Source organism: Tachypleus tridentatus, chromosome 8, assembly GCF_004210375.1.
Source record: "Tachypleus tridentatus isolate NWPU-2018 chromosome 8, ASM421037v1, whole genome shotgun sequence".
Classification (NCBI taxonomy): domain Eukaryota; kingdom Metazoa; phylum Arthropoda; class Merostomata; order Xiphosura; family Limulidae; genus Tachypleus; species Tachypleus tridentatus.
Window position 1 is genome coordinate 83,472,625 of NC_134832.1, and position 25,447 is coordinate 83,498,071.

Sequence of the window (25,447 nt, forward strand, 5' to 3'; positions counted from 1 at the left end):
CACGGTGCTTTCTTTAATAACAATATCTGTGTAATGACTGAGTCACAAGTTCTGGAAATGTTTGTAAATATCATTGCAAAAAGTTTGAATTTTTTATTCTTTCTTCTTTTGTTTTAATATATAACTCAAAAATCAAAACATTGGTTTCAACCAAGTTTACTGAGGTGACATAGTTTTAAACGAAGTATCTGCTTTTATAACTAGTACTAATTTAAAACATCATAATTATAGTGTAAACGATGTTTTAATTACCCTTGAAGTTAGCTTCAATTTGGCATCTCTTGAAAAACTTAAGTAAAAATAAACAATAAGCATTACAATTGGAACCTCATTGTATTTAGAATTTGGTTATAAATACAACCTTTCTATCTCTATTGAAACACTTCCTTGAAAAGCAATAACAACAACAATAGGTAAAGAAAAACTTGCTCTAAAAGGAAGAAAACACTCTATGCTGATATTACTTCAAAAACAACGCAAACAAGATAGCAGGGATGACATTTTATTCTAGGGTTGTAAATCCAAAGGCCCAGCATGACCAGGTGGATTAAGGCGTTCGACTCGTCATCCGAGGGTTCGAATCCCCCGTCGCACCAAACATGCATTTTCAGTCGTGGGGGTTGTTATAATGTGACGGTCAGTAGCGCAAAGCTACTCAAGGGCTATCTGCGCTAGCCGTCCCTAATTTAACAGTGTAAGACAAGAGGTAAAGCAGCGAGTCATCACCGCCAACTCGCGGGCTACTCTTTTACCAAAGAATAGTGGAATTGTCCATAGCATTATAACGCCATCAAGGCTGAAAGCGCGAGTATGTTTAGTCGGATCACGAGTCGAACGCCTTAACCCACCTGGCCATGCCGGGCCGCCAAGGGAGAAAGAAAATTTAATATTTTTTGTTTGTTTGGTGTAAGTACGTGGTGCCATCTATAAATGTAGCTAATCTTAAATTATTGCGAAAATAATAAACGTTCAGTAACGGCAATAATAGGGCATAGAAGGGGGTTTGGACTATCATTATATGTCCCTTGTTCCAGTCTATCATCCAACAAAGTTTGTCTGAAATTTGGTCTAACGATCTAGGAGTATTTTTATAGGAAACAAACAGACATACACGCAGATTTTTGTGCTTAGATATATCTAAAAAGCCCTTGTAACATACTTTTATTTTATGAATGAATCGCTGGTACATTTCTAAAAAGAACTTGAATAAAAATCATTTTATCATTACAAAAACTTCTGATTAATCTTGCCTGTTGTTTTCTTTATCTAGTGGACTCAGCAGATAGTTCGATGTGGCTTTGCTATAAATAAACACACATAAATGTTTTTTACCTGGAGTACAAGCTACTTAAATGGTGTAATGACTTAAATTTATTGAGGGTAAACTCACTTTTTTTGGAAAATAAAAGTTTGAGAGACGACTTGAATGAGTAATGAAGAAAATTTTGTTTATAAGTGTACAGTGTTTCGAGAAGATTGTGCCATTAGTTAGAGGCAGTTTACATAGGCCTAAGATACCTTTTACTAAGCTGTTAAGCACTCTCTGATCATTTAAACTCTTTGTTCCATACAGGGTATGTATATTCCTGTATTTATGTAAACTATTTTGAAGAGTAACAGATGTATATATGCAGGATGTTGTAAGTTTGTGTATTACAGGGTATCCCTTGAAATTCTTGATATTTGTTGAAATACCACTATACCTGACACATTTACGTTTTATGTTTTTTTTTATAGTCACTACCCACGTGTCTATGGGGATGGAGTGATGTCGAGAAAAACCCACTTGTAGAGAAATATATATGTAAAAACGGCTCATTTGGGTTGAGAAAATATTTTACGTAGTGGAGCGAACAATGTTTCGACCTTCTTCGGTCATCGTCAGGTTCATAGAGAAAATATTTTCTCAACCCAAACGAGTCGTTTTTACATATATATGGGGATGGAGTGTTTGTGTGTTTCTCTTACAGAAGCCACATTAGGCTCTATCTGCTGAGTCCACCGAGATGAATAGAACCGCTTATTTTAGTGTTGTAAATCCTTAGACTTACCGCTGTACTAGCGGGTTACCTATGAGGACGATTATCTGCTATGAGAAAAATCTGAAATTTGCGCTCATCATTCCTTGTGTAAGATTCTATCAGATAAATTGTATGTCCTTCAACGAACCTTGCCAAATTGTACGATGTACGTTTAACAGGCCGCCTGCGTGGCATACTACCAATTTCCAGTTATAACTCAAGGGGCAAACATTAGAACGCATACCTACGCCGCGCAATGTTGATCATATTCAAATGTTAAAAAAACATACGAAAATGTGTCCATATGTCCCTCGTTGTCAACAAACATGGACCATTTTTGAATGAAAACGAAGAATAATACTCTATATGTGCCCATCAAGTTTCATCAAAATCCAATCGTTTTTGACAGAGTTATAGAAGAAAAAATATTCTGAAAAACTCGATCCCATGTTAACAGATAGATATATTTTAGGTTTTTATTAACTTCTTGTGACTTTGAACTTTGACACTCCAAAATTAATCATTTGTAAGATAGGTTATAATCCAAATGTATACCAACTTTTTTCAAAGCCCATTAAGCCGTTTTTGATAAATTTTGCTGACTAACACACAGACACACAAACTGGGAAGAATATAACATTCAGTGATAGAGATAATTAGTGTCGCTCACATAATCTTTTGGGCCCGTAACAAATCTTGTTTGGGACCCTTTTAAGGCTGTTGTGTTTTACAGATATAAACATGTGGCACATTGGAAATATAATAGGATCAAATTTGTGCCACTTCAGTGCAAGACATGTCCAATTTCGATATATTAATCCAGCAGCTACAACCATTTTATGAGTTAAGATAATTTTCAGTGAAAGACCTAGTATAGATTTTCAAACGAATAAAATAGTTTTGTTGTACCGACCGAATAGTTGGATTTGTTTTATTATAAATACAATTTTCTAACACAGATTTTCATTAAATGTATTTTATTTCTTTTGAGAATAAAACCACAAACATAAAATTTGTTTATACGAAAAGGTAAAAGATAGACGCACAACAAAAAAGAATAACAAATGATAAAGTATTATTTTTATTCGCGCTAATTCAAAATACTAGAATTTAAGTAAATTGTAAAATTAACAATACTGTGGTAAATTTTCAAGAGTATATACGTAAAATAGTTCATGTTCAATGAATGCAACAATGGCCCCCTCATTGGTACAGCAGTATCCCTGCGAACTTATAACGCTAGAAACCGGGTTTCGATATCCGTGGTGAGCAAAGCACAGATCGTCTATTGTGTAGCTTTATGTTTAATTTTAAACAAACAAATGCAGCAGTGAAGTAAATACGATATAGGTATTGGCATGTTTTCTTTAAAAGGGAGAATGACAGATAGCATTTTATTTTTACAAAAGTTGTTTGTTTGTAATGAAGCACAAAGCCACACAATAGACCCACCACTGGTATAGAAACCCGATTTCTAGCACTAAAAATCTGCAGACATGCTCCTGTGCCACTGGGGAAAAATTACAAGAATAAATATTATTATTATCGAACAAACTGCAAGAAGTTACAATACGACTTCAAAGATCCGAGTATACGACACTTATAATAAAATTCATTTAAGAAATGGAATTTTACGTAAAGCTCAATTTTTCGAGAGTTACATTAATATACATATGACATTGTTTTTCAGGTGCACATACAATATATGTTAACAAAGAAATATATATGTTTTTAAACAACAACATAACAACCAAGTTTATTATTTACCCATCACAACTGGCATGGCAAATGTTAAACTTCAGTAATTCACAGAAGCTATTGTACATTTTATACCTCGCATAAAAAGAGGAAACACCATACTCCCTTAGGCTACACAAATAGGCAGATAATAGTGACGAACCTCGAAAGGATAAGCCTTTTTAATAATAATTATTTTTAACATCAAGTACAAACGAATAAAAGGTTAAAGCATCTTTTCGAACTTTTAAGGTACTGAAATACATTATATATATATACATAACACGATATAATATGAATTCTACAACATTTAATGATATGCCTTCTCTCAAGAAAATTACCTATACAACTAACAAAGACATCTGTTTTCTATTTAAACGTTTTTAAACCCTTTAATTGGCGAACATCTTTTTCGCAAATATTTCAGTTTTACTACGAAGCTTCTAATCGTCTAAAAACAGTAAAATGATAAGATTTGTTAACATTTAATGATTTGTTAACAACTAATGATTATACAAAACTTCAAAATAATGTGAATGAATGCTACAAAAAAAAACACAAAAATGCAAATAACATTACGGTTATCAATATTCATGACGAAAGTTTCATAAAAATACAACGGGTAGCAATATTCATGATGAAAGTTCCATATACTGGTGTCAAGTTTTTCTGATATAATTATTGATGTTCAACTAGTAATTTTTACAGTATTAATTATTTCTTGCACATATGAAAATATCAGTAATATATATAATAAAGTATTATTTAAACAGCAAATTATTAAGTAAAAATGTCATATATTTAGTCATGAAAAGATATGGATCATTTTCGTAATAAATCTTTATAATTCCTATTCTTTGGAAATAGATAATATTGACCGAGAATAATGAGAAATTACGTTTTTATTATTTTAGTAACACTTATTAAAATTTATTTCATATTATGATGGTTTTCTTTGTCTTTCCTCAGTACTAGTCCTGTCTGTAAATATAAGACGTCATTATGGTTTAAGTATAGGAGTAATCCCAACACACTATATGGAACCACGACAACCATGCATGACCGACTTGTTCGGTTAACACTGTAGTGTTTACTGACTTGGCTATTCACCAAGTAGTTCAGGACAGGAGATTTCATTTCTCTGAAGTTTGTCAATCATAACTAATAAATCATAATTAATTTCATCTGTAACCACGGAGTCGTGTTTATAGCCTGCATGCGTGGTGACAAACTCTCGTATCCAGCGTGCATCAGTCATCAGTTCTCCTGACATTAATTATAAAATAAAGCCCTTTAAAACAAAACATCAGGATATTTGTTATAAAAGTTCTTAATAATTCTTTAACTTTCAAACACAAGGAATCTATCATTCACTCTGAAATACACATGTAACAGATTTTTCATATGTGATGATATCTTTCAAAGCAATTGTTCCTCCTAATGACTCACAGTAATCTTGAGGGTTTATAATGCTAAAACTTAGGGTTTGATTTCTAGACACAACACAAATAGCCAATTCTGTAGCTTTGCATTAAGCAATAAAACAACACATCTAATTAATGTAAATTTCTGATAGAGGTATGTGCGTAATACTAGTTTTATCATGCTTGTATAAATTGGTTTATTTAACCTTTGTTATGAAATTGCATAATTAATATAAATCCTCTAGCCATCCGAGTACACCATCGCAGTAATGTGACGAAGAAACAATGGATATTACCATTAGAGCTAAAGTGTTGGAGCTTTAGATTCTCCAAATAAAACACTATCTAACCATAGAAACTGAGACTGTCATACACAACTCATCTCTCAGAAATAACACTTGGCCTCCAGCCTAACAGATTTACAGTTGTGAGTTTATAGATGAGTGCTGTTCTCTTAGATATGTCATTCATTTCATCATTCATTCACCATTAGATTCCATCAAGGAACATAGGGCCGCAATCACTTGCGGATTCTTCAACAAGTATTTAAGTAAGTAGGTTGTTAGCCCACTGCACCGAGCAGTGTAAGACTAGAGGGAAGGCAGCTAGTCATCACCGCCAACTCTTGGGCTACTCTTTTACCAACGAATAGTGGGATTGACCGTCACATTATAACGCCCCCACGGCTGGGAGGGCAAGCATGTTTGGCGCGACTCGGGCGCGAACCCGCGACCCTCAGATTACGAAGCGCACGCTTTAACGTGCTAGGCCATGCCAGGCCCCCAAACTGGAAGAAAGTAAGTAACAGGCGTAATGCAGATGAAAGTGTTAAATGAATACAGCTTATTAAGATTAAGAACCCACACTGTACATAAATGCCTTGATAAAGTTTGTAAGTATAAATTTAGTCTATATACACTAAGAAAAAGTCTACACTTTAAAAAGTAACTTTCCATTTCATGTGTTCGTGTCCTATAGATATATATTATGACACAAATATAGAAGAGTAGGATAGTACATTTCAGGAAGTTGTTGTATATATATACACAAGTGTAGTATACTAAACCATGTTATATTATAGAACAAAGGGTTAAGGTAAAATCACTTTTTCATACAAAACATTCGTACATCAGATGATAAAGATGGATTCAAAATGGGAACTCAGAATTTCCAATACGAAGATACCTTTCTACGTAATACAGTTGGAAAATAACCAGGACCATATGGAAAGAAACATAGTACAAGTAGTTGTACTTCAGCATTAATAAGAAAAGAACAATGTCTTATAACTTGTAAGAATCAACAAAACAAAAGTCAGTGGCAAAAGACGTCCACATGTCTCAGGCAGATGTATGCAACATTATCATAAATGACTTCTTCCTGGAAAGGTCATACGTATACCCAAGTTGCTTTCATGCATACTTCAAGCAGCTGGAGGATGAAGTGCTATTCTCTAACAAGCCATATACGTCAAGTTGCCTGATGCAACACTTATTGATTTCTGTGTTCACTCTGTTGAAATCGGCGCCGGGAAACCGTTTTCCTCGTATACTATGTGACTTATGAAAAGCCAGCAGTGTGTAGTGTTATGTTTTTGATATTAAAATCTTACGATGGAAACTACACTGCAGAGATATTGTCTAAAACCACAGCCATGTCATAGAACATGATTGGACCTGACGAAATAGACGATGTCGTGAGGTTTCAAGATGTTTTCAACATAACTTATTCAATTCCTGTATATTAAAATGTAGTGTACTACAGAAAAACAGTACGAATTTAGTACGGTGTATGCTGGTCCAGTAAGCAAGCAATCGCATCCTTAATATAGACAAAGTAATTTAGAAATCTGTGGTATTTTGAACAATCTTTAGAACATTTTTAAATAATAAATACAATTTGTTTTTGTCTTTCTTTATATTTTGTTTATTTCCAAGATTTTTTGTGGTTTTAATAAAGAAAAACTAGACAAAATCGATAAAAATATATGTAACCGATTCCCAGATAAAAACATTTCATTAAGGAGTATATTTTTTTGTATCAGACTGTTGCATATGAAATGTTGGATTCTTAAATAGAAGGCGTGGCATAGTCAGATGGTTAAGACATTCGACTGGTAATCTGTGGGTTCCGGGTTCGAATCCCCCGTCACCCTTAACTTAACGATTTTAAAAGCAAAAAAATAAAGCCATAATTGCGAGCGACTTACAACAATTGGATGTTTGTAATCTCATTCTAGAATATTTTATGAACAAGGTAAACTTGTACATGTTTGCAACTTTCGTTTTAGCTGCTAAATTAATGCACATGTTTGTGGAAGTTCGTTGGACAGATGAGGTCACTGACGTGTACATTAAACCTAATTAATTAATTTTGTCAGTTAAAAACTTACTTACCTGGCTTTCTGTTTGACAAAGTTATTACTTTAGGTGTGGACTCAGCGACTTTTAACTGTCAGCTTTCCTAGATCTGTAATACTGTAATGGGTAAAGGTAGTAAGCAGATAACTTTTAACCAGTTTTAACTTGCCGAATGACCCTTTCTCTTCAGTTATGTTGACTGAGATAGTGCAGAAAACGTAAAAGGTTAAACAGCAAGTTTAAGAATCTTAGAGTTCACGAATGAGATTATATTAATTAATTCTTAGAATGTTTTAAACGTTCGATATCTATTGATTAACTGTTTTTGTTTGTTTTTTGCTGCTGACAGGCTGCCCTCCTTGTTATCAAAAGTATTTCATTGGATGGTTATGGTTGAGCCTTGAAGTCTCTCTCACTTAATGTGCCTTTCAGATTGAAAAAACCAAAACCAAATAATCGCAGTGACAAGCTACACAGATACAAAGCATAAGAGTATCTCTATTTCACATGGTTAGATAAAACATTAGAGGAATTGGTAAAGTTCAGTACAAATAAACAATTAAATTTACATACCAGAAGCTCTTCCTTGTATTAGGCGTAAATAACGTTCAACAGCTGCTGTTACATCATTATCTACGTTCATGTTATTAACGTATTGACGAATAACTGATATGAGGCCAATGTGGTCAGAATCTTTACCGTTCATTATTTCGTTAAGCGTCAGTTCTTCGTATGCAGAATCATCTAGGAAGTGAAATTGAAATGCCATACATAAACACAGAAAAAAAAGGAAGATCGTTAATTATCGCATCACTTGAAATTCCAAAATATATGTTATAATTGTCCTGTTTTCTTACCTCTTTTGCATTTCTTAAGGTACTGAATAAATATTTCACATATTTCAACGTTGGTGTAACAAGATGAGAATGAGCTAAAGAGATCTTACCATCAATTAAATTGGATTTCATCCAAAACTTTTCGCAGTTCACAGCGTCACGCTTTTGTGCTCGTTGAATGTTCTCATGAACCTTACAAATTATAACAAATACATGTAATTCAGCTTACAGAATCACATCTTAAAGAGTTTCCTACTATTCACTTAATTAAACAGTTATTATATCAATATTACATATGCCTTATAAAGTATGTTTTAACACCTGCATTTATAAACACAAATTAATAAACTTCGGAATAATTAATAATATTACTGAAGGATAATTTTTTTTACAGATTTAATATGCGAGATTAAAGACCCACTTACTATGAAAAAATGTTTTGATCATTATAACAAAAGTTTGACTTACATTGAGCATCACACAAAATAATGTACGTTTTGAAAATCAATCTAATGAGTCTTGAAGTTTAACTTACAGGGACCAGTTCAACATTATGATTAAACATAGTTCAAGTACTATTTAAAGCATTTTATTTTTTCAATTCAAACCTATTTATGTGATGTTTTTCTCTCACCTTACTGATTGGTATAAGTATGTTCAACTTCTTTTCAAGGAAGATTTTGGCTAAAATTGCCACAAACAAACAAAAAGCTGCGTTTTCGTAGTCAGTAAATTGGACCTGTCAACACATTACAGAATAAATTTTTCAAAAAATACTACAATTTGAGTAACTTATTTTATTTAACCTTAAAATCAGAAATCACGTTTTGTTACAAGTAAATCAAAAATAAAGAAATATAAATAATAGATTCACTAGCTAACTCCTATAGGACTTAAAAATCCACTGATTCATCCTTTTAAGACAAATACTATGGATCCTTCCCATAGACAGACACATTGAGTCTTTAATTTGAGCAAATACTCTGAATCCTTCCTTTAGATAGAGACATTGAGTCTTTCATTTAGACAAATACTTCGGACCTTTCCCTAAGACTGAGATATTGAGTCTTCGATTCAAATAAATACGTTAAACCTTTTCTATAATCACAGACATTATGTATTTCATTTACACAAACACTTTGGATCCTTTCCTTAGACAGAAACATTGAGTCTTCCAATTAGACAAATACTTTAAATCTTTCCCACAGACAAAGGCATTAAGTTTTTAAATTAGACAAATACTTTGAAATATTCCCTTAGACAGAGACATTGAGTGTCCTCCTTAGATAAACACACTTAAATGTACCCTCAAATAGAAATACTTCTAATACATTAGAAAAATATTTTGAGCTGTCCTCTCAAATGCATGTCATGAATTCTCTCCTCAGACAGATATCAAATTTTTCCCTTAGACAAAGATATCGAATTTTCTATTTGACAATTGTTTTTCGACAGAGACATCAAATCGTTTCTTTAGACAAATACTTTGAACTATCCTTTCAATTAGATACAATGAATCCTCCTCAGATATACATGTATAGGTAGATATATACCTTCCCTTAGACAAGTAAAGTTGAAGTTTTTATATCTTCAACTAGATATAATGAAATATCTTATACAGATACATTACGCCCTTTTATTAGATCAGTATTTCAGAGAGAATATGGAGCCTTACATGTGGATAGAACCATCGACTCTTTTATTTAGGCAGAATATTGAACCCTTTTTTCAAACAGGTGCTGAATTTAGATAGAGACATTAAACGCCTCGGATATACTGAGCCTCCCCTTTAGACAGAAAAAAATTGTGTTGATAAAATATTTTACGCGAATGTTTTCAGAAAGACATGAGCTGCATGATATAAAAATAAAGTATATCTTAACTAACCTATGTCACTTAAGTTTTCATGTAAAAAAAGTGGAAAATATTTCAACTTTGATTAGAATTTTGCAGCTTATAAAAGAACTCTATGTATAATTTTTAGAATCTTCTTTCAGCCTTCCTTGCAAAGTTTTCGATTATAACGTGATAGAATTGTAACAAACTAAGCCAAGTTAGATAGTAAATACACCTTTAATGTTTTTCTAACATAAAATGTATTATTGGTAACATATATATATATATATATATATTTTAATTTAAGAAATTAATTATGAAAGATTTTTACATTAATAAGCATTTAAAAATACCTCCATGGGTCTGAATTCTGTTCGCCAGAAGGCGCTACTTTTGACATCTGGAATTTTCAAACGGACTGTTGGAAACGTCGTACTCAGCAACATTATCTAAAACAGAAGTAACTATAAACAAGTTCTATTCTCTTAATACATTTGATTCATGAAAAATATCAACATTAATTAATCTTGGTATTTCTACAAACATTCACCAGATTTCAGAACTTACAAATATTTTTACAACAGTAGTTTAACAAACATGTTAGGAAGGTTATGATGATTTACATACGTTTCTACAAACAAGTTTTTAACGTGCAGATCATAAGCTTTTTTCCTCAAATGATACGTATTTTTGACTAGTATTTCAATAGTGTAACTAATTCATATTGAAAAAGCTTGCTTAGAAATAACATAAGAAAAGAATTCTCAAATTTATGTTATTTGTATATTACAGGAATGGCTAGCTGCCTGCTTAGAATTCAAATGTATCATGTTGACTTAACTATCAGCCTTTAAATATCTAAATGTGCGTAAAATTATGCTGCTTAAGATTATCCTTTCCTATTGTTCGTAAAACAAAACTACGAATCAGATATTGCTTATACAGAAGTATTTGTACTTTAAAATACAATTACCTTAAAATAATTAGAGAAAACTTACAATTAAGTTGAAGTTCCCTGTTTCATCTTCTTCAAGTTGATTCTCACATATAAACATTGGATCGCGAACAAAAGATCTAGCAACAAGACGAGCCATTTGAGGGTCCACACCTGGAAAATATTGTTGTTAGAATATCTCAAGGTGTCAGACACACAAAGAAAGCAAACAGCCTGTAGTTACTGATTGGATTTTTATATCTCAAGGTGTCAGACAAACAAAGAGAACAAACAATCATAAGACAAGGTGTAGTTACTGATAATATTTTTATATTATCTCGAGGTATCAAGCCCACAAAGAGAACAAATAACTTGCTACTTAAACGAGCTGTAGTTAGAGACAGTGTTAATAGACTATTTTAAGGAGTTACGACGTATAAAAGAAACAAACAACTCAACTTAAGCAAACTGTAGTTATTGTAGTGTTGTTAGACTCTCTCAAGGTGCCACGATACATAAAATACATAAAAGAAAAAAGAAACATAGACAAACTATAGTTACTGAGATAATCATACAACAAATTGAATGATGTACTCTTTATTTTTCTTCGTCATTGTAAAAACAGTGTTATTAACTTTCTCATCAAAGCTCTTCATAATTATTCTTTTTACAAATACATTAAGTGTATAACTTTACTTGTAATGCAGATGTTACGAATTATAAATCAATTATCAACAAGTGTGTCCTAAAGAATATTTTATCTGGGGTCATTTTGGAACCTAAATGTGAAACACATGAGGTAGAAATTTGTTTAATGTACCAGAATGCAAACTACTAGATGAGTGATTTTTCATTGTTTTCAAAATAAGTGTACCTATATGTATATAGGCTGTATATATAGAGAGAGACGAACTAATTTTTAAAAATATGAAAAAATCTTGTATGATAATTGTGTGTAGTTAAAAAAAATCGACAGGCCAAAAACAATATTTTAAGAACAAGATTGAAGACCAGAAATAATCAGAAATAAATACAGCAATGATCCAAGGAAAGGAGAATCAACTTTCTACATTGTGATGCTTTCTATTACGTGCAGTGTTAATAGTGCATACCATAGGATATGTAGAATTGTTGTATATTCACCAATGCTTATAAATTACTTCTACTACCTCCATACGACTCACGAGTTTGTAAGAGAAGTTAAATCTGATACCATTTTCTTCCCTAATAAATGTATGCAAGCTGTCTGTTTGCTGTGTGACGCCACTCACCTGTACAAAGAAGGCTGCTTCAAATCATTGCACAATAAATGGCTTGTGTCTTGTCGTGAGGAAGATGCACTTCGCTTGGAATTCGACATACATATTAATTTAGTAAGTTATTTTAATTATAATCTGTATACTGACATGACATCTACTTTCGGCTGTGAATATCTGATTCAGACTCGAAAGGGTACCTTACTATTACAGTGAACCACAATCGACAGATAGTAATTTTCAGTGTTGTGGCTAATGGCTTGCTCTATCAGATATATGAGAACTAAAATGTAGTTTTAAAAGTGTTTCCACATCCTGCTAAGGCCACCGAAACATTTGTAGCTAATTCACAATAGTTTATCGTAATTAGACAGCTCTTCACAAATAAAGAAGTATATATAACACATGTTTTATGACCAGTTATTTGTACTTAACATCGCATGACCTATGTAGATGATGGTAATGGTGTAGATTTGGTGAATCTGGATTTTTAGAAAGCATTTAAAAAGGTGCTTAAAGGGCTTGTAAACATATCTCTATAGGTGTGTGGGTTGAGTCAACAATTGGATGAAAGAATGACTGGGTAGAAGAAAACAAAGGGGAGTTATAAATGGAGTTCAGTCAAACTGGTTTATGTCACAAGTGGGGTACCTCAAGGCTCAGCCTTAGAATCTTTTCTCTTTTTGATTTACATCAATGAGAAATATTAAGGAATGACGAATAAATTACTTAAAGTTGCTGATGATATCAAGATCTTGGGTGTTGCTAGCTGTGAAGAGGATGCTGCTGCTTTATAAAAGGATTTAGATCATTTAATAAGTTAGACAAATAAGCAGTTGATGGGTTTCAATTATAATAAATGCAAGATAATTCAAGTGTGTTATCATAAGTTGAATTATAGGTATAATTCTGAAAGGAATAATAACCTTAACATTGTTATGAAAGAAAGGAATCTTGGAGTATTGGTTGATCAGTCTCTTAAACCATTCATCAGTATATGTTGCTAGTGGTAGGGCAAGTAAAAGTTTAGGTGGTATCTACATATCTACACGAATATTGTATATGTCATTGGTCAAGCAACATTTGACATACTGCGTTCATTGTTGAACTCCTAATATAACATAGAAAAAATAAATATAAATTTTAGCAAGGTAGAAGATATCCTTAGCTAAGACGGTTTTATTTTTCTGACAGAATGGTTGGTCTCTAGAATGGGTTACTATCGGATGTCTTGGAGGCAGTAGATTTAAGTGAATCTAAGAAATAAATCATTTACAAAACGTTTCTAATTATGGGAAATTCATTTTAAATAAATACAATAGTAAGATATACTGATAAGAAAATAAATTAACATATTTTTATAACAAGATAATACCCATATAAAATATAAGAGTTAAGGTGGTGTGAATTCATACATATATTCGTACATATAAAATCTATAATTAATAATTTTAAAAATTTGATAAACATTTGTTTATCTTACCTGATTTTTCTAATTTCTCAAAATATTTTTCGTCGTACACAACAGGAACGTCATTTAGTTCAGAATCATCGGATGTAAGGTAGAAACTTACAGGCTCCCACCGAGAACACGGTATAATAGCATAATCTAGTTCGTCAGGCTGAAACCAATATCATTTTTGACATAACTTTGTTCATGCTGACTCAAATAAATTAAAGTTAAATTGACAGAGATGTTACAAAAAAGGCAAGGTTTAGTCGTTTTTAATACAAAAACAAGTGTTTAAGAGATATCCAAAATTTCACAATACATTTCATAACAAGAATACAAATAGAGATGACTAGGCTCCTTGTTTTTGAATGTGTAAGCGGTAAGTAGAGTACTTAATTAGAACAAATTAAGCAAAAAAAGAACACGATGAATAAATAAAAACAAAAAAACATGCAAAACAGAGCGACTGAGGTTTTCGTAAGTTTACGTTGAGATAATAAATCATAAGTTGTAGACAGTATTGAATACAGTTGTTTACCAAGTACAGGAAGCAGTGTATACAGTGGTTAATTAAAGATGTTCACACAGCAACGTTTATATACACACTTTTTTCTTTTCTGTTACATTCAGTTTCCTAGACAAATAATGCAGAATAACTTAGCAACAGATTATGGATGAGAAAAAAAGTAGTAAATATTCATCTTGTGTGATCTTGCATGACAACATTTTAATGTAATTAATCGCATTGGACGATCCTGTATGGCAGATTTTAAACAGTGCTCGTGTAACTGTCACACCAATACACAGCACAATAAATACTAACTGTCATTCATTCTTCTCATTCTTCAAGTGACAACCGTTAAATTGTAATTTCTTTTCCGACTTTAACAGTGGATTTAGGTTATAAATGACTTTAAAACGTTTATATCTACACACAATCAGATATGTCGCTAGACACTGGCACATGTTGGGTTCCGTGTGCAGATTCTACTTAAAAGTGCTCCAAATCTTCAGTCGGTGTCTCAGGATATAGAATACTATGTTCAAAATCGTACTGAAACGCCGAAACTTCCCGCGTCTTAATTCTTTGAAGAACTTAGCGACGTTTTTCTACCTGAGAATCTCGCCCACACTTCAGCCTCTGGCTGCACAAGTAAAATTAAAGAATGAGCTATTTAACTTCACACTGATAAATCACCCGACCCTCCGAAGCCGATAAACCAATATAAATAAAAACAATCAGAATCTCACAGTAAATTAACTATACTGTCTTTATTACAAATTGTTCACAGGAGTACACATATCTCATAGTTTAAAACATAAAACGTTATACCCTAACTCACATGAGCCATAAAAACAATCAAGATAGGTCATTGATGTCGAGAAATCCCACTCGTAGGGAAAAATATATATGTAAAAACGGCTCGTTTAGATTGAGAAAATGTTTTACGTAGAAAAGCGAACAATGTAATTCCCAAGGAAATAAATCAATGACTCGTCATAAATTATTGTTTGGACCAGCGTGAATATAATCTAGAGCAAAAAACAAAACACAACAACAACAATGAATGATCAGATTTAAAATTACAAAGCATGTTACAGTCAGGTGAAAATAAAACAATCGATAAAATAAAATGAATATATATAACCCTAATTAATGTAAAAGTAACCCTGATTAATGTAAAAACTTAAACATTTATTAGTCTGTCCTAAACAACAAACAGACTAGTACACGTTATCAACTAATATATATATTTAACAGAATTAAACAAAACTGATAATATAAACCATTTAACACAGTAACACAACATAAATATAGCTGTTCTATTCAACCTCTCACAGAAATTTCCGTACCTTGAACTGAACCACACCACAAAATACCCACAGATTATATATTAATCTAATAATCCTTCGCTAGCCATTACATCGCTTGCTCAAATATGAAACAAATACAATTGTTTTTTTCTAATTGATAGACTAATACGTAATTATTTCAATAAGCAAAGTGTTAGCATACCACGTATAACTGAAGTGTCAAAATGTCCTCTTGTTATCAGTTTACCCTAGATGGATAAATATTCGTTAATCATTAAGAATCAGTTGAAAACGTCATTCGAAGAGTGTTACCCGTAGATACAAGTGTTTAAACCTAACTGTTGCCAACAATTTTCCTTTGGATCTATGGATACTATCTGTTCAAATTGAAACTCTAGAAAATAAAAATTATTGTTTATTAAACGGCCTATTATCTGTATTTGGTGGGCCCCAAATGAATGATTTATTTTGATGAGTATAAAAGGATTTTACTTTGGATTTTGAACTTAAAGCTTTAAGTTAGGTTAAATTTCAAAGGGACATTTTGTACTTTGAATGGTTTATTGTTTGTTTTTGTATTGCGTTCATTTATTTCTTGTTTGAAGATTCATTTTAATGAATTTAAAAAAATGATTATTTTTTATTTATTTGAGCTTATAGTTTTCGAGAATTTCTATTTTGCAATTAAACGTTTTAAAGACTTTTCTTGTCATCGTTGCACATTTAATTAGCAGACTGTGTGCTAAGGAGCAGTGTTTTATAAAGGTTAATAGGCATCCACTTACTCTTCTCTGTGGTACTTAATGTCCACACACACACACATAGTAAAACAGTTTCAATACACCAGTACAAGTATTACACTTTTAAATTACACCAGCATGATTTACTTTTTTTTACGAATCACACACATCTTTACGTGTATTTATCTTTCTGTGTAAGTGAACCTTCCCTTGGCCCCCTCCTAAACCCAGGATACATCTCCTCCTTAGTTTAAGAACTTTTTTGCAACATTTATTATAAAGTACATTAATGCATTACCAGTTCACTTGTCCAATATTATATCGCTTCATGTGCACCCAGCCCGACCGAAAGTTGCAGTTTTCATGTGATTGCATATTAAACTTAAAGTTACAGTTGGCTCGATGACAAACCTGAGATAAAGGAGATGGGATTGTCGTACGTGAAAACAATTTACCCAACTCTTCTATTTAACATTTTAAAAACATTTATTAGTACTTTGAGTCAGAACTAATATAATTATAGTGATTTGCCAAAGTAACTCAATTTTTGCAGTTTTCACTTTCTTGTTTCGTTACTTTTAGCTAGCTATGTTATGTATATATCAATCCTTACTGGTCTCCATGAAGTTTGTCTTTTATGTTACTCTTGTTAATACGTAAAACGTATTACAAACACTGTTGTTAAAGTTATTTTTTTATTTTTTACTGTAAAGTGTCACAAGATCCTGTGTCCTGTTCATATCAACGCTGAAATACATTTTTCCCTTCCCAATAACTCCTAGCAAGTGAGATGTGGAATTTTTATGACAGAGAAAAAAATACCAGTTTGGAGGCATAAGGACAGAGGTTTAAGCCCATCCAGCTATGCCCTTGTGTACACCACCAGGTGAATATAACAGTAACCCAATCCAGTTATAATACAAAAGTTAAATAGAGCTCACCAGTTCCCTTTTGGAACTCGGTAATTAAAAATTAGCAAGCTGTGATCTACAATTAATCTTAATGCTACATCATCTAGTTGATGAAAAAAACATGTAAATAAAAAGTAGAAAATTAAATGCTTGCGAATAATGTAGTAAAACCTTTTAGTTTTATAAGTATCATCATATAAATATTTACCTTGACTGATATAAAATGTGTAACCAATAAAAATTAAAGGACCTTGACACTACTGAAAATGAGCTTTAACAATATTGCGAGAGACTCCTTGTCTTGAGACTAGTGAAGACCACTATTTCATTTCTTTAAGACTTGAAAGCTTTGTATTTCTAGTCGTTTTCATTAAACTTACTGATGCCAGTAAAAAGATGCCTGACGATTCTTTCACGATGTGATATCAAAGCACGTTAACAACTGTGACTTCAATATTCTTAAAGTGGGAACATTATGACTTCCTTATTAATCAGTTTTATCATATTGTAATAACAGCTGCTACCTGAGTGGAAATTGTCATTTGGATAATGTTTATCTTAGCCGACTACATTTCAACGACTTCAAAATGTTTCTTACTTTTATATTAGTATAATGTAACCACTATTACAATCTTCACTACTTATTCAAATAAAGATTTATAATATACCTCCAAGAAAGTAAAAAGTTAACTCAAGCAAAATACGGAACTCATATGGAATGTTATGCTCTGTACAAACTTCATCAGAATTAAACCTGATTCGACAAACTTTATAACTAATTTCTCAACACTGTAGGACAGTTTGTTCTCCTGGTGTATTTTATGTCAACATTGAAATTGTAACATAAAACTTTAACTCTTCCACTAATTTCATTTATGAGCCTATTTAATTGTAATAACCTTAGTACAAAAATCTGTTTAGTATTTTGAATTTACTATTAGTAAATCTTGCATCAAGTCCTTTCCCTTGAATTTGAAATATTTCATCTGATCATTACAGACCCATAAAGACAATATAAAAAAAATGCTAAAAAATTTTGTGTTTCAAGATGAGATATTTTTCCTTCTGGAAGAGACACAAGACTTGTTTGTGTTTTTAAGGCTCCAGAATAACCTAAGATTTCATAGATCGTTAGAGTAATAACTAAAGCGATGACGAACAGACATAAGTCGGGTGTGTTTCCATTGAACAAACCCCATCTTTATGAAGCTCCTTAAATCACACTAGAGGATGATAATGACAAACAACAAAGCATAACACTTAAAACTAAAAGAAAGCGAACAAAGAACAAATGCATCTGAATATAAATTAAGAATAAAATGAACTTTGGTATGTTGGATCTAGAACACAGAGACAAAATGAAAATTATATATGACTTTACAACTAGCTCTCTCAGTTTGAAGTGATCTTTTAAACACCAGGTGGAAAAACATTTAACTGGCTCTAGGAAAAAGGTACAACTTCTAATAGTTGACCCGTTAGAATTATGTAACCTTTATTTATAAGTTATATATGTCTGGATAGTAGCCTCAGTAGATAAGCTTGGTGATCAGTAAGATACAAAACCCCAATGATAAGTCAGTGACACTAAAGACTTGCAACAGCTATATAGATGACAAACACTAAAGTCATGTTTTCATGAGATCAATAATGGTCTTTCTGGTTAAAACCAGAACAATAGGAAAATAATAAAGCTTATAAATAATTACTAACGTAAAACTAGAGAAAGACATAATTTACGGTCAAAACATGCAATACAGAATCTTACACAAGATTAAATGTTATAAATACAATAAAAATAATATTTAAAGCATGTCAATGAAAACACTTTCGCATTCACTTTTTACGTGTGTTGTGAACCGTGACAAAATATTTAATTTGTTTTTAATTATTTCAAAGTACTAATCACTTTTAACTCTCATTTCCAACATGTTTTAAGTTATGAAATGTAGAAATGTAGCAAGCAGTGGAAAATGTAACTGCAGGCACAGTAACATAAAGAGTTTACCAGATCTTAATAACGTACCTTTTCCCGTTCCATTTTTGTTCTTGCGTCAACAGCATCTGACAACGTCTGAAATCTGCAGTCTCTGTCAGTAAGATACCCTCGCAAAATTGGTACTGCTGCTGTAAGCGCCATCTAGAGGCAATATACTCACAGTAAGAAAAAATAATAATTGACCAAACATAAAAATAGAGAAAAAACGGTTACATGTAGTGATAATTTTTAATAAAACCAAAACACTCGCTAGCTCTTAAGATACTGTTGTTTGTTATTAAGCACAAAGCTACACAAAGGGCTATCTGTGCTCTGTTCACCACGGGTATCAAAACTCGGTTTCTAGCAGTATAAGTCCGCAGATATGCCATCGTGCCACTGGGGGACCATTTTTAAGATTGCAAGTGAGTTGCAAAAATTATAATAAACTTTATAATATTCTTATAGTTGCCTTTTAAATTAGGTTAAAATGATTTAATGTGATTTTTTAAAAAGCAATTTTCGAAGTTTTTTAAAATAAAAACTCCACTTATAATTTTTTAAAGATGTCTATTACAATAGATGTTGCAAAAAGTGATGAGATATTACTAACCATCTTTGATATCCAAGTACTTATGCGAAATCAATCTCGTTTACCCTTTATCACACTTTATGATTATAAACTTCGGTAAGATGAAAGTGTTTTTGAATATCTCTGAACACAATTGTCATAGTTTTACTTGTATGTAAATGACAAAGACCAGAGGGTGAGAGTAACCGAGATTATTTTATTACAGAAATTTTTTATTTGTTATAACTAAAAATATTACAGTTTCTGATTATCCTTAATTGTTTCTAGCAGCTTACAACGAAACATTAACAAGAATATCAACAAATGTAACAAGTCAAGATTCACTAAAGTCACACATGCTTAGAATGCACATTACATGAATCATTTGTACATACGTACGAAAAGGCAAAACATCATTTAGGAACTTCATGAACTTACCATTATAGGGCTAAGTACAGCAAGTTGGTCGTATAAATACTTGGCATCTTGCAAGTTTGGAGCTTGTACTGTAATTTGTAGAGCACAGAAACTTAGTCCAAACATGCTGTTGTCAGCATAGATGTGGTCTGGTAAAGCAATATCTTCTGATTGGCCGTCATCACCTAGCTCGCGCAGGTTTTCGAGGAAGGGTTTTGGGGTATTCGTATCCTGAAAAACTGTAGGGATGTTTTGTTTTTTAAAAGAAATCAAAATTTATACAAAAGTTTAATTTCGTGAAAGAAAACAAAACAACAGTGTATTTAGATTTTGTATTCTAGTTACTATTAAGAGATCGAGTTGACATCTATGATTACATCGTGTTACATATTTTTTACATTAGTTATGTTTAACATTAGAGAGAAAACCGATGTTATAATCACTGTTATTAATCATGCTAACATTTAAAGTTGCAAAGTGAGATATATGTTTCTCACAGAAGTTTAGTTCATTTGTTTTAAACCATAGAGAGAGTAAGTAGAGCGTTTTTTTCAGATTTTTGTGTTGCAATAAATGATAGAGTGTATACTTCGCAAAAACAAAACGTTTATATTAGATGTACAGACTCCTCGAAATTGTCCTGTATCAAGATTAAAAAAAAACAAAATTAATAGCAACAACTATTTCTTTTTATTGCTTTTAAAAAGTTCATATGTCATGCTGTGCTGTAACTTACAAAGTGATTCTTCTGATTCGTGATATGCGCTCATGTTAATGACGTCACGACGGTACAAATTGTTACGTTGAGTGATGCCATTTTAGTGTCTACTGACTGAAACATCACACACTACTGATTAAAACGGATTAACCCTCCAGACAGTCGTTGGCCACCTTTTGATTATATTAAAACATGTAACATAATAATTAAAAAAAAGAGTGACTCTTGAAGAAATGGCGTACAGTCATATATGGGTAGGTCTTCTATACAAACTGGCAGCAAACATATATTCGATCTATGTAATTCGCTTTTGATATAAAATTGATCTGACCCAATGAAACGAGATGTTTGAGATATGTGGAAGGTTTCGTTGTTTGAAATCGACTGTCAGTAGTAAAGAAGTCTTAATAAGTATATACCACATTTGTTATGTTCTGGGGGCCAAAAACATTATCCTGGAAGTTCTGAATTTCCTTATTGCGAACAAAAAACGTAGGTTTCGGTATTCAATAGATCTGAAACCTCGACTGTACGTGTACGTACGTTAATAATTTTTGTTTTCTAAAGATAATTGTCACATAGCTGTCACAGAAACGTTTATTTTATAACGGAAAAAGAAACTATATCAAGCCACTTAACTGATTAAGTCATATGTACAGTTTTGCAGTAAAAATTAAAGATATTTAAAAAAAAAATAGAGGCCCGGCATGGTCAGGTGGTTTAAGGCGTTCGACTCCTAATCTCAGGTTCGAATCCCCTTGTACCAAACATGCTCACCCTTTCAACCGTGTGGGCGTTGTAAAGTGACGGTCAATCCCACTAAATTAGGGTCGGCTAGCGCACATAGCTTTCGTGTAACTTTGTGCGAAATTCAAAAAACAAACAAACAAAAATCGAAATGCCTACAAAATAAACAAAAAATATTATCTTTAAATTATATTTTTACAGCAATTTGTTAAAACTTGAATGTGTACGTAGAAACTGGCATAGTTAAAAATGAATTAAGTCACGTAGAGTTACGTTGCCGAAGACAAGAGAACATTAATTGATTCAGAGGCATGCTATCCTAGTAACTGTTTTCAATTATAGCGGCAATTTGGCTCTATTTTGACGAAGTGGGAGTCAAGATGACGAAATCAGAGAACAAAAAAAGAATAAATTAATAAGAATACAATTAATTGAATGAGCAACTTTATGTCTTATTTTTCGTTTTGATCTCATTACTTCCAGCTATCAAAGTCATTTTAAAATCTCTGTTTAAATTGAGCCATTACTTAGGTTGAGGAAATATAAGATTACTGACATTTGTTATGGTTAGATAAAATTGGAGCTGGATCCTTCCTCTTTTTTTAAGGCCAATAAAATTTATTCTTATCTCACAGAGTTTAATTATGTAACTTGTTAGTACTGAAGCTGCTTAAAGACTGAAAATAATCTTTAATGGGCTAGGAAATAAGTAGGAACAAGAGGGGAGACTTTCTCATTGATATTGTAGTATTACTTACTTGGGACGTTAATAAAAGCACGCTGGCCTCTTCTTTCTTCACCATTGGCAGTCATTGACCTATAACAAAAAAAATGAACATTATATCAATTTTGAATAAATATTTCAAATGTGTTTTTCGTAAATATATTGTAAAATATAATTGAGCAGTACATTGGAGCAAAGATATATATGTAGTAGGTACAGAGAATGGTAAGTTGTGACGTACTAGTATCTTCAAATAAGAGTTGGCGTTACGTTTAAGACACACAAAGAACAGTAAGAATCCAAAGAGTGCATAAATCAATTTTAAAAATGCTGTTATCCTTTGTAACTCCAGAGGGGTAGGCCTTTTTAAAATTCAAAACTGAATTCTGAAACATCACATTTAGCAGAGAAAGATTCGAGAATTTTTGAATAAAAAATAAAAAAAATAAAATTCATCAACTATATAGAAAGTCAAGTGAAAGGGTTGAGGAAAATATAAATTGAAAATATGAATCATCGAATATAATTACTTTAAACACAACAAAATTTAAATGTTTCATCACTAAACACAAAACCACACAAGTAACTATCTGTGCTGTGTCAACCACGGGTATTGAAACCCGGTTTTTAGCGTCGTAAGCATTCAGATTCAGCGTTGAACTACTGGAAAATGAAGAAGGAAAAATAAAAAAAAAACTGTTTTTTCAATAGTTTATTAAATCTTTTTCTTTCAAGAAACTTTTCTTTCTTAAAACGAAACACCTACTGGCGAGTAAAGGAGATAAATATCCTAGGAAGAGCTACAAGATTCTATTGTAGTTGAAGAATGCATAAGTTGAACAGAACAACTGTGATATTTACTATAAAGTGCCGTGAGATGTCCTCAGCACAGTGACTAGGAAAACAAACATAGTGAGCGAAGTAAGAATTAGCTTGACGTGACCTATTGGTCAGCATGCTCAAGTCCGATAATTCATACTTCGTAATCCATTGCCGCAGAAAAAAAAATACACGTGCTCTGCATTTTGGGGTCGTAGGTGCCTAACACGAGTGACTGACTACTCGATTAGACAAGAATAGCCTAAAAGTTAGAAGCGGATGTTCTTGGTCAGCTATCTTCGATCTATGATAGTCTATCAGTTCAAAATTGCACACGTATACACACAGATAAAGATTTGAGCTAAAATATTTCTGAATCAACAGCAAAAACAAATTAATCTGTTGATGTGAAAACCAATTTTTAAAGTGTGTGGCTGGTTATATAGCTACCATATATTTTATATTGAAATATACATTCGTAAATTACCCGTGTTTAATACTTTACCTTAATATTACCTTTCGAATGCAGCCTTGCAGGTACAAGTGTAAGTAAATCAGAATATCTCTTAATTAATATGCACTTAAAGAAGGTACAAAATGTTGTTTTTTTTACAAATTGTAAAGTACCCCGCTGTTAGAGCGGTAAGTCTACGGTTTTACAATGCTAAAATCAGGTGGTCGATCTCCCCCGGCGGACTCAACAAATAGCCCGTTGTGGCTTTGCTATAAGGAAACACATGTAAATTACAAAATATTTTTTTAAAATGATCAATACTTGAGCAACAGCATTTATTCAATACAGTTGAAACAATAAATTTCATTTGTCAAAGTGGATATAACTGAAATGTTAGAACATTTTGGTTCCTCATACTCACCTGTACAGTGGATTTTCCGCGCACATAACTTCATCAGGCACGAACAGAGACTTTAGGATTCCTGTTTGTGGAGTTGGCTTGAAAACAGGTTCTGTAAAATCTTTTTTGTCCGAAACTGAAATTTGTATTATATGAATGTTATTTATACAACTAGTCTCGTTATTTAACCCAGATGTATTAACTTTTACTTTCTATTTGGAAAATTCTACTGTAAGAATATGTATCGCGAATTAAGATAATCAAAGAAATGAATCTTTTAAGTATAATTATTTTACAAACACTAACGACGCAGCATCATATGAACAAAGACGTTTTTGGTATGAACTGTAATTGTGTACATTTATAATATATTATAAAGAAATGACAATATATGTGTGTGATACGTACAGTCAAACATCGATATAAGGCGCTAGTTGGGGTCCAAAAAATTCGACCGCGTTGTATCTGATTGCGCCTTATACCGATTTGATTATATATTTTTTTGACCCTCGGGGTGAGCGATAATGCAAAATTTACGCGTTTTGTAGTGAAATAAAGAAAAACAAACAAAACTACTTACACTAATGATATAGCATTTTTTTTATTTATTTTTATTTATTAAACTCAATTTTAAGACTGAAATTAAATGTAAAAAGCAGAATTTTAAAGAAATTTATCGAATTCATTACTTTGATGGGGGCTGATATTCTAAAAGTAGAAACCCAAAAAAATTTGGGGCCTAAGACCCCATCGCGCCCAACTGATTATCGCGCTTTATCGATGCGTTTCATATCGATGTTTACCTGTATATTTCTTTGTGCACATATTATTTAATTTGATAAACATCTTAACTTACCGAGGAAATGAAGAAATTGTTAGGCACGTTTCATATGAATTCAAAACATCGAGAACTTCCTTTCTTCTGCAAAAATAAAAAATAATAATATTCGATAATTCTGAAAACACACTATCGTACTGCTCTGTTTGTTTCGTAATTTTATAACTTGTAATGACGTTTCGAACCATCAGAGTGCATTTGGTTTCAATGTCACGCAAAGATACACTAGAGCTATCTGCGCTAGCCGTCCCTAATTTAGCAGTGTAACACTAGAGGGAAGACAGCTAATCATCACCACCCACCGCCAACTTTTCGGCTACTCTTCTACCAATGAATAGTGGGATTGACCGTCACATTATAACGCCCCCACTGCTTAAAAGGCATGTTTGGTGTGACGGGGTTTCGAATCCGCGACCTTCAGATTACGAGCCGAGTGCCTCAACCACCTGGCTATACTG

At 32.3% G+C, this 25,447-nt stretch overlaps 1 protein-coding gene across 1 annotated transcript; it reads right to left on the minus strand.

The window, feature by feature from the left end:
* Window positions 1–2,981: 2,981 nt before the first annotated feature.
* LOC143222810 (glutamate--cysteine ligase catalytic subunit-like) lies at window positions 2,982–25,073 on the minus strand. Its single transcript, XM_076449875.1, has 12 exons — window positions 25,008–25,073; window positions 24,173–24,287; window positions 22,513–22,571; window positions 20,311–20,528; window positions 19,350–19,463; window positions 13,888–14,026; window positions 11,213–11,322; window positions 10,568–10,663; window positions 9,013–9,117; window positions 8,489–8,570; window positions 8,116–8,286; window positions 2,982–5,024 (listed from the first exon to the last, which is right to left on the minus strand). The coding sequence occupies exons 2-12, from the start codon at window positions 24,196–24,198 to the stop codon at window positions 4,861–4,863; spliced, it is 1,284 nt and encodes a 427-aa protein (XP_076305990.1). The 5' UTR covers window positions 24,199–24,287; window positions 25,008–25,073; the 3' UTR covers window positions 2,982–4,860.
* Window positions 25,074–25,447: the final 374 nt, after the last annotated feature.

Bases quoted from the DNA above. Each gene is read 5' to 3' on its own strand.
- LOC143222810 (XM_076449875.1), bottom strand. From the start codon at position 24,198: ATGTGCGCGGAAAATCCACTGTACAG. The intron at 8,571-9,012 runs GTGAGAGAAAAA...ATAATTTGTAAG, and splicing joins TACTTATACCAATCAGTAAG to GTTCATGAGAACATTCAACG. The intron at 8,287-8,488 runs GTAAGATCTCTT...TTCACTTCCTAG, and splicing joins GAAATCCAATTTAATTGATG to ATGATTCTGCATACGAAGAA.